Raw genomic sequence first — 11,066 nt, 5'->3', positions numbered from 1 at the left:
CCACTACATATATGTGTAATTTGGTTAACCGTGCTCCAGCCATAACTTTATAATAATGACCTCCTCTCTAGTCTGTGAATGCTACCCATACTTATTCTGTATTGATATAAATGTCTTCCCTCCATCTGTCTGTCTCCGAGGATTTGCCATTTCCTGCATTACTTGCTGTACTTAGTTGAAAAGCCACGTCTACACTATCCTCTCCCAGTAGGAAAGCTTTTAGTCCCATTAACCCTCTCTTTTTCTGCACTGATGTTTACCTGTTTTGCCCATAGGAGCACCAGTCAGAGCAAGACGTTGGAGAAATAATGCAACATCTGTTGATAAACTCCAGAGGCCTTGAAATACTGCAGTTCACCTGGTGACCACTAGAGGGGTGCAAGGGGCTGCATTCACCATCAAGGTAAAAACAGGTTCAGTGACACTTTCATGTTGCTTTTGAGCATGTAGACGTACTATAGACCAGTGGTTCTCAACAGCAAATTGATGAATTGTTAAACTGCACCATTATTTAATTTACAAGAAGTTAACGTAATTAGAGAATGTACATGAATGACTGTTTTGATCATAGTTTCACTGTTATCTCTCTAGCTACAGTATAGATAATCATGGAATTCTGGAGAAAATCATATCTAAAAATATATATATTCTCAGATTTGGGTCTGAGAGAGAAAATCTCATCAAATGGCCGTCCATGGCCCTAATGTGTACTAAATTAGGGGTCCTTGATATGAAAAAGGTTGAGAATCACTGCTATAGACTACATCAAGACTACATTACCCTTGTTTGGTAATGAAGTGAATGGTTTGAACCTGAGAAAAAGGCTTTCTTTAAGTCAACTCAGGTTTATTTATATAGCCCTTTATCATAAGCCTGTCTCAAAGAACTTTACAGAAAAAGAGCCTACCTAGATCTAACTAATCAACAATCAGTCACAAAACAAAATGATGTAATACAGTATGCAACAAAATAAAACACAAGGAAACAAAGCACAAGACACAAAATAGCATGTTGAAGACATAACAGGCCTACCTACCTATCCTATCTAGCCTAGCCTATCCAGCACCACAACCTTAGACCCTCAATTACAAGAAAAACCCTATGAACCTTATATGCAATTAATTATTCATTCATTTTCTTTACCCACTTATTCTCTTTCAATGTCATGGGGGGCTAGAGCCTATCCCAGGATGCACTGGACAGGTCGCTAGTCCATCATAGGGCTAACACAGACGCACTGACAGACAGTCACTCACACTCACATTCATATCTAAGGACAATTTAGAGTCTCCAATCTGCCTGACTTGCATGAGGAAACCGGAGTACCCAGAGGAAACACACATGAACATGGGGAGAACCTGGGTTTTTCTGGCTGTGAGGCGACAGTGATAACCACTGATCATGTGCCTGCATGCATGTGTCTTCATCCTTATGTGTGTGGCTACTAGCTTGGCGTCTGCTGAGTGAGTGCTCTTACCTGCAGTTTGCTGGTTGTTTGTGTGCGTAAGTCTTCAGGAACATAATGGGTGCTGATCCTACCTGTCTGAGCTGGGCTCGGACGACAGGAGGGACAATAGGACAAGAGAGGGTGTGGGACTGGGTGGTAAACGCTGACCGGCAACTTCTGTCCTCAGTCACTTCCACAGACAAGGATGGATAAAGCACTAGGAGAGAGAGAGAGAGAGAGAGAGAGAGAGAGAGAGAGAGAGAGAGAGAGAGAGAGAGAGAGAGATGATTGTTCTGTCATATCTAGACTGGTGGTTTCTAAGTGGGTTTCCAGAATTTCAAAATGTAGAGTGATCAGTTAATACTGTAACTGTAACATTGAAGGGCTCTCCATTAAGAGAGCACTCTAAAAATATTCATAATTAATGTTCTCATCAGATGAGTTGAGCAAATATTCCACTAATATCTTCTATCATTCTGTATGTCCTCACTCGGGAGAATTCATTAAATATGATGGTGGAATTGCAATGAGCTTAACCTTAGTTACTTAGTAATGAAACATTTCTTTGGGGACATTAAGAAGGCTACAGCATGAGGACAAACGTAAAGGCTTTGCAATCTCAGTTTTAAAACACCAGGTGAACTAGAAACTGATAAAGTGTGTGTGGGATGAGGTACAGTACACTGAAAAAACAAGGAAAGATTGCTTGTCATTTTCACAAAATCATAATTTGTGTTATTTACTAAGAAGTTATGCTTCTACTCTTTACACTATGCAATCAATTACATTTAATTCAATCCAAAGCAAATCATTTGTGTTGATTAAACACATTTCAATTATATGGAACCAATGTATTTTTTAAAGTAAATCCAAAGACCTTTTTTTTTGGTTGTATGTATGAAGGCTAATCATGTAGCCTGGCTTTGAAACTTGTTTTCTACTGACCTTTCTGTTTTTAATGAATTTTCATGATAAAGGTTGAACATTTGGGCTTGGCTCTAAAACAAATCTTTGTATGTGTGCATGCCTGTGTTTGTGTGTGTGTGTATGTGTGAGTGTTTGTGTGTGACAAGCACGTGATGTGTGTGTGTGTGTGTGTGTGTGTGTGTGTGTGTGTCCCACTCTATCGGTCTGTGTAAAGGCCGGGTCTTATCATTGCTCTCCCCTCTCTCTCAGTGTAATAAAGCCTTGAGGCGGGTTGCCGCTGTGTGTCTGCATGCTGGCTGTCCGTCTCTCACCACCAAGCAATGCCAGGACCAATAGCTGCTTTGAGCTGGACAACAAGCGCTGTTGATGAAGGTGATAACAGCAAGATGGACTGGCTTGGATTCAATCAATAAAACTTTTAATATAAGGAATACTTTATGATAGAAAAAAAGGTCTTGTCAGAGGATGAATTAAGTTCTCTTTGTGGTGTTAGGGTTAGGGTTTTTCACACTCAGGAAAAATAGTAAGCTATTTTATGGCAAAAAGTGCAGACATGACATTTGGTTTTACAGCCTCAAAGTGTTCAGGCTTCCTCTTTCTTTTCCCTGGAGAGAAGGATGAGATCCAGTCGGAGCCATGGGGAGCTGAGGAGAAAGAGAAGTGAGAAGTGCATGTTGAAAGATAGCACTATGAGGAGACATGGAGTCGCTGAATGAAAGTCCTTGTCTCTCTTTTGAGCGCACCTCTCCTCCCTCTCTCTCCTCTCTCTCTCCTCCGAAACTCTGACGTCTGACGCTGGGTCTGTCTGTGTCACTGTGACCTCACTGATACTCCGCTGTGCCGCTGGAGGATTTTCTTTAGGTTGATAAAAATGTGACAGAAAAAAATGACTTTAATTCAAGTTCTGGATGGAATGAAAGGATGTGCTTTCTGCAGAAAAAAATCCTGTAGGTTTTCAGCTCTCCTAATACATGATGTATGTACACATGCTCACACGTTTACACACACATACACACACACACACACACACACACACACACACACACACAACCCAGCCATCCAGCCCACACATCAGTCCCTCTTCCCTTGCGGTAAGCTGTTACTCATCACCACCCAGTCTGCCAGTCTGGTCCACATAGCCTTCCAGGAATGCTTCAGATACACAGCACCTTATAAAGCCAACAGACAATATCCAGAGTTTTCAGTTTGGAGATCTGAACTAAATCACACAGCTCTCAGGAAAATAAAACTGGCTATAGTTTTCTTAATATCTACTTTTGATATCTACAGTGAATCTATCAAGCTTTATCACAGCTCATTTATTCATATATTATGTATTCAGGTGTTCATTTATTCATTCATTCGTTCATTTTACAAATCATTCAATAATTAATTTACCTAATTATTTATCTCTTTATTTATTTGTTTATCTGTTTGCTTACTCGATTAGTCATTATTTGTCTTTGAATTTCTTTATCAGGATCTCTGTTGGCTGTTGCCTTGGCAGATGCTCAACTTTTCTGTGGTTCAAAACTTTTCTGTGGGACAGAAGTGTGCTCTTCCTCTCGTCCCTCTGAGCGTTGACCACCCCGGCTCTCCACAGCAGACGGGTGTATGATCCCCATTGTTTGCTCTTGTCTTGGTGGCCCTTGGTAGGGAGAGCAGCTTCAGGACCCACCCAGCCAGCCAGGAGCTCCCAGTATTAAGTTATTAAGCTTCTCTTTGTTGGCGCACCACGGTAAGCGGTGGAGTTTTAGGACAATGTTTACTTCTCTTACCTTCACACTATCTGAGCTCCGCTGGTCATTCTGTCCTCCCAAGTCTCCAAATCTAACCCAGTCATTGAACAGATCATTATTTCTCTTGAAAGGCTAACGTTTATGTAAGTTTACAGCCATCAGAGTTGGACAATCAAATCTCCAATCAACACTTGTCAACTCAAAGTAATTATCACTGAAAAACACATACTAACACTGCAAAATTTGCTGTATAAGAATATGCTTTTTATACTCATTGTCATTTTATCCCCCTTTGGGTCCCCTTGAGCTGTCAGAAATAACAAATGAGAAGCATCTGAAGGTGGCTTAAGGCGGAAACATTTGCCTTTCTTTTCCCCTGAATAACTTTTTTTTAAAAATCAATGCGGTGCCCAGCTTCACCATTATGAAGAGCTGAGAGCGGTGCCAAAGACTTTGTCCGTCAAATGGCCTGGAGTCTTGTTCTCCACCTCATCCGCGAGTTCCTCACCTCCTAATTGTTTAATTGCTCTGCTTATCTTAACAGGATGTGACCTCAGTTTGGCGCTCAGTGGATCGTTCCTACAGCATCCCTGACTGCAGTGCTGGAGGCTGGGGGCTTTCCTGGCTGTCTGGAGGGCAGCTTAACAATATAAGAGATCATTAATATATCTTTAATTGTATGACTATGGGTCAACAATTTATGTTGCATAATGAATGTACAATTGCAGGAGATATGATATTTTGTGTACTAAGTGGAGAGGACTTTGTGGCACATTATGTGTACTTCCAGTGTCGAGTTTGACTCCAGGTCTAGACACATGCCGTTCCTCTTATCTTAAATTCAACTTTATTAGACAACACATTATTTTAGAGATATATGTTGCTTTATGGATATTCATATATGTTGAGGAATGCTGGATTAAATTTGTCTTTTTGTTACAGGGATCAGGTCTGGTCCATCTCCATGCAGAGCTCATGTGTGATATAATAATGATGAATTTATTTACAGTACAATATGTTAGGTATGCTTGCACTTCTTTCCATTCCTATGAAAATTGGGAAGATCCAAAATAGGTATCCAAAAATCCAGCGTCCTTTTTGCTTTTGACCAAACTTCAGCAACAAATGCAGTGGCTGTGGGTGTAGTATGATCAGGAGTGCTGTATGCATGAAGTTATTCAGTCCTGACCACTGTGTGTCTGTGTGTGTGTGTGTGTGTGTGTGTGTGTACGTGTCTGTCTCTGCCTTTATGTGTCTGCGTGTTTGCATTTTGCGAGCGAGAGATGAGAACCATACAGAAAGCATGGTGAGTGTGTGTGTGTGAGAACCATGTGCAGTGCTTTAGCGGGGCAGTGTAGCGTGCAGTGCAGGACCGAGCAGAGGCGAGCCGGGCCAGGAGAGCCCCAGCACCCTGGTAATCCCTGCGTTTTCAGGAGCCCTGGCCCGTACTTGATGAGCTTGGGCAAGAAAAAGGTTGCTCTCTCTCTCTCTCTCTCTCTCTCTCTCTCTCTTGCTCTCTCTCGCTCTGTCTCTCACTCTTTTATTCCCCCTCTTTTTCTCATGCCCCCCTCCTCCCCGTCCCCTGGAGCCACTTCGCGAATGAATGGATTCCAAGTGTTTACTCAGCAACTCTCTCTGTCCCTCTCTCCATCTGTATTTCTCAGAACTTCATCGAAAAGAGGAAGAGAACCATCTGTAGAGCGAGTACCATCAGAGACCGCCGCAGACCATAGATGTAGATTTGGGAAGAGACAAGGGGATGTGCCCCACTCAATGTTAGGAGAAGGATGAATTGTCCACCCCCACAAATATTTCTGCATGCGCATATAATGTATTTTTATTCACTCTAACCTCTTAAAAGCTCTGTTGAGTTTTAGCGAAGCACATTTTGTGATTTGATTTGGTCACAAGCACAGAGACAACTTCCCCTTTAAAACATGGAGCCTCCTAGTTGTTTGAAACTCCTTATAATGCCTTCAAAAGAATTTTGACAACAAATCAGATTGCCATATTTCATATTTTGATTAATGTTGCCCTTCAGATCAGGGGTTCAGTAGCAATGTCTTACTGTATTTCACATTGACCTATAATTCTCCTCATTCTCTCTCTCACGTACACCTCCATAATTTTCTATGTAAATTGATATATTTTGTTTGAAGTGAAGAGAAACAGAGTTGCATTCAGGCTACCACTATGCCCATAATATGCAAGTGTGATTTGCTGCGAAGGGTTTAATTCAGAGTGTGTCCCCCTGAAAGCTGAGATGAAACCTACGTTAGTTAGAGATCCTGTCTTAAAAAAAATAATAATAATAATAATTTTTTTCCCCCAAAATTCACAGCGTTTTGAGTGTAAGTCTTCATATACATAACAAATATCCATGTTTGGGTGGACATTTGATGAATTCAACAGACCATTTCATGAATGCCTAAAACTCCCAAATGCCAATCTACAGTAGCCTATGTTGCTCATGTTGTAATCATGCAATTGCCATTATTTGTAAGTGATACAATAATGATATAATAATAAATTAGATAGAATATGTTATTCGTCCTCTTAAAACAGCATATTCAGGCCAGTGTGTTTTATGATCGCCTTAGTCTTGTAAATCTCATAATTCCAACCATTCCACTCATGGTGAGTTTTTCTCATAATAGGTTTAGGTTTACACACACACTAAAAAACTCTGATTTAGTTTAGGATTAGGGTTAGAAAAGGAGTTACTTTGGTTAGGATTAGGAAACAACAACAGCTGACTTTGGGTTAGGCAAATAAAACAACTCTGGTTAAGGTTAGGGTTAAGATTCAGGTCACAGTTAGATGTTTGACTGTTGGAAAACAACACTTTTGCAAGTTACACTTCTTCTAATGGAGCTTCAACTTGCTACCTGAGGAACTTCAGGGAATCCTTTATACCAACCAACCTCCTCCACATGCTTTGTACTGTCTGACTGTCTAACAACAGCTGTTTTGGCCTGGCAAAACATGCCGAATTGTGTTTTGTTTTTGACACAATTTAAAAAGAAGGCTTACAAAAACAGATCATGTGTGAGCGTGTGTGTCTATTGTCGGTTTCCTACAAAAAACCTTGCATCTCCAAAAAGTTAAGCAACTTTTCAGAGTTGTTTAAGCTTCTGGCCAATAAAAAAATAGACATCTACTATTTGACCAGATGACAGCTGGAGTAAATACATAACTCATAACATATTGTAATATGCACAGCAGTTGTTAATAATAACTTTTTTACTTAAAATAATTACAATATTTTGTAGATGGAATTATGTATAATTTTTGAAAGTGAATAATTCAGGGCTTGACTTAGTGTTGTATCAGGATCTCTGTTGCTGTTGCTTTGAAGGATGCTAAACCATCCCAGAAGTCCTTCCCAAGCAGCGATTAATCATATAATTTCGTTATCCTCCTTTTAATTTACAGATCACAATGTACTGTATTTTGAATCCCACATTCATGAAAAATGTTCTCTTTATGGCGGACAGTATCAGCCATTGTGTGTGTGTGTGTGTGTGTGTGTAACCTATGCGTGTGACTGGGAACGTAAAGGGACAGACTGGCCAGGGAGCAGGATGAGTGTGTAGGGAGCGTAGCGGAGCAGGGAGGTATAGGGAGGCTGGGGGAGTGGGGGGGATTAGCGAGAGGCCGCAGGCCCCGGGGCAGAGGGCCCGTTTCCTGGCCTGAGCCCCTGTTTGTCCTGCCTGACCTGGCAGCTCTGGGGGCAGATCCTGCTTGGATACACCCCCGCTCCCACGCCTGTCTGAAGCTGTTAGCCACTGGCTGTGAGTAGCTAGCTGGGCTTAGTGTTGTCTGAGCTGTGGCTGGGGTGAGGAGGGGGGGCACAGTTGTCTGTCGGGAGTGCCGGCTACTTTGTGTTGGAGGGGCTTACAGCTTTATGAGGGGGGGGGGGGTGGGGGGGGGGGGTTGCAGCTAGTAGAATGGGAGGCGGGTTATGGTTTTTGACTTTGGTTTGATTCATGACACCATTTCTTTTATATCAGCCATGTGAGAGACAGGGACGATGAGCCGTGTTGTTTTAAAGTCTGCTTTGAACACAGTCTCTGTCTCTCTCTCTGTCTCCCTTTCTGTCTGTCCCTATTGTTCACATACATTTCCAGACATCCCCATACATCTGAATTAATGTATACCTCCACACACATATACAGTACATGAGTGTATATATACATACACCCACACATACCTACATATACACTCATTTAGTTGAGTTATTAATTCAATTGAGTTATTAAAATGTGCATGTTGACACAATGCAACATGCTACAGAACAGAACAGAACAGAATAGAATAGAATAGAACAGAACAGAATAGAATAGAATAGAATAGAGTCTGATAGAACTTTATTGTCCAGGCAAGACCATGGCAGGGAAATCATCTTTGGTCTCACCAATTAAAAGACAGCATCAGTCTGCCTTGGTGGCTCAGTCCTGCATCGTATCTTCCACATCAACAGCCCTCCAGCAACACACTGTTAAAAGCGATGGTCGCATCTCTGTGTATCTTAGCCTGTGTAATGAACTTCAACCCTCTATTTGCCTAAATAATCAATTAGGAGCACTATCATACGCTTGTGTTTAAATGGGTTGTCTGCATACCAATTGTGCACAGAACTGTGTTTTCACTTCAAAATCCATAAGATAACACCTCTCCTCTCTGGCCTGGGGAGTGTTTGATTATCATTCTCCAAAAATGAAAATGAAATGAAGGGATATTTACTTTTCTACCCCAAAAGCTTTCATAGCTCAATTGCTTGTTTTTAGTGGCTTGTTATTATTTTTCAATTGGTGGATTGGCTGTTGGGTTTGGAGTAGCATGGAGCAGCTCTGTGAGTGTTGTTTCTGTCCTGGATATACACACAGCTGTCAGTGAAAACCCAGAGAGAGCAGCAGAGAGATAGATAGCTACAAAGACAGAGTTAGAGAATGTGTGTTTGTGTGTGTGTGTGTGTGTGTGTGTGTGTGTGTGTGTGTGTGTGTGTGTGTGTGTGTTTGTGAGAGAAAAAGAGAGAGAGGTCATCAATAGTGTCTAAGCCATAGCACATCTAATAATGTGGCAACAGAAAATTATCATCAAACAGGCTTTTATGGCTAATGCAATGCAATGTAAATTGAGGTGACAATTAGGCCTTTCCAAATGAAGAACTTTCCCCTAACTATCCTATAATACATTTTAGAAGGATACTATACTGAAATCCCAGCAAGGCTATAAACTAATGATTAACTAATAGACTACCTAATATAGGAATATAACATAGGAAATAAAAAATATATACCATACAGAACGATAAGATCAGTAACTCAATATTGTCTACCACGGAGAACCTTCAAGTCCCTATAGAATATTATAGGAATATTACAGTGATTTTTCTTTTGGGTTTTGTGTGAACCCAGTCCGTCAGGAGGGCACTGTACCCTCCTGCCTCCATCGTCATCGGGCAGCCAGTGGCGTCATTCCTGCCCTGCCTTATAAAGCTGTCAACGCCTTTCTCTCACCTGGAGAGACACAAACCGGCCCAAACACCAGGGCAGGACAGGGGCTATTTTTGGCTTGACTAGAGGATCAGTCACTGGCTTTACAAAATACGCAACAGCCTGTAACTTTCACGGGCATTTTCCCCAATTGATTATTTCAACAGAGGAAGACAATTAATCATTTCTTTTATGAATCTTGCAAATTATTCTTACTTCTCTGGCATGTGCAACATGACTGCTGAGACGCAGCATTCGCCGGCCGAGGCAACAAGTCCTGTTGTCATGTCTCCAAATGTGAGCTTGGACTCGCCGTTGCCTCCGCCACCTCTGATGCTGCAGGCCCGGTCCAAAGACAATATTTTGATCAAGTCTGAGCCCCGGGGGAACAGTCCAAACACGGAGGACGGGGCTGCTTTGGGCCAGACCGAGGAGCACCTGCCGACCGGGAGCCGCCGCAGGAAGAGGCCCGTCCAGCGGGGGAAACCTCCCTACAGCTACATCGCTCTCATCGCCATGGCCATCGCCAACTCCCCGGAGAGAAAGCTCACCCTGGGGGGCATTTATAAATTCATCATGGAACGTTTTCCGTTTTACAGAGAGAACTCAAAGAAGTGGCAAAACTCCATCCGCCACAACCTCACCCTCAACGACTGTTTCGTCAAGATCCCCCGGGAGCCCGGCAGACCAGGTAAAGGCAACTACTGGACTTTAGATCCCGCTGCCGAGGACATGTTTGACAACGGGAGCTTTCTGAGGAGAAGGAAACGGTTCAAGCGCACGGATGTGAGCACCTACCCCGGGTACATGCAGAGCTCCAGTGCTTTCACCCCAACCCCTATGGGCCGGCCGTCGTACCCTAACACCCTGTATCCCGGGATAGGGTCGGGCTACGGCTCTCAGCTGTCAGCCACATCCCCCCATCCGGCCATGCTGCATCATTACCAGACCTCTGCCGGGGTCGCCCAAGGACAGCCGCGCATGTTCAGCATCGACAACATCATCAGCCAGCAGACGGTGGTGCAGAGCGGCCCGGGGGGAGACCTCAACTCCCAGGCGCTGGGGCTGAGCGGCGGCGACCTGGGCGCCATGACCTCCAGCTGCTCGGTCACCGGTACCGACCCGTCTGCGTGCTTCCAGACCCAGACTGTCAACCCGTCTGCGAACATGTTGAGCAGAAACAGCGGGAACCTCCCTTCCAACCTGGCCGCCGGGTACCCGTACTCCTCCTCGGCCTCTCCTCCTCACCTGCCCACCATGACCCAGTCCGGTTTCTCCCCCGGGAGCTCTCAAGTGTACTGCCCCGGGAACAGGCTCTCCCTGCCGGCTCTGCGCCCGGGCTCCTGCGCCGAGCACACGGAGCAGCTGCTGGGCCTCTCCGGCCCCATGAACTCCTACAACAACTCTTACATGAGACAAGCCAACTTTGCATCAGGATTAGATCGGTATATGTGA

General features: G+C 43.4%; 1 protein-coding gene across 1 annotated transcript; it reads left to right on the top strand.

Annotated features, from left to right (window-relative positions):
• The first annotated feature begins 9,803 nt into the window (after positions 1-9,803).
• foxe3 (forkhead box E3) lies at positions 9,804-11,066 on the top strand. Its single transcript, XM_071917642.1, has one exon. The coding sequence runs from the start codon at positions 9,804-9,806 to the stop codon at positions 11,064-11,066; it is 1,263 nt and encodes a 420-aa protein (XP_071773743.1).

This window comes from Centroberyx gerrardi, chromosome 9 (assembly GCF_048128805.1).
Source record: "Centroberyx gerrardi isolate f3 chromosome 9, fCenGer3.hap1.cur.20231027, whole genome shotgun sequence".
Lineage (NCBI taxonomy): Eukaryota > Metazoa > Chordata > Actinopteri > Beryciformes > Berycidae > Centroberyx > Centroberyx gerrardi.
The sequence above is the reverse complement of the archived record's forward strand: the minus strand, read 5'-3'. Positions and strand labels throughout refer to the sequence as shown.

What these genes read in the sequence shown, in the direction of transcription:
- foxe3 (XM_071917642.1), top strand. Translation starts at nt 9,804, where the DNA reads ATGAATCTTGCAAATTATTCTTACTTCTCTGGCATGTGCAACATGACT.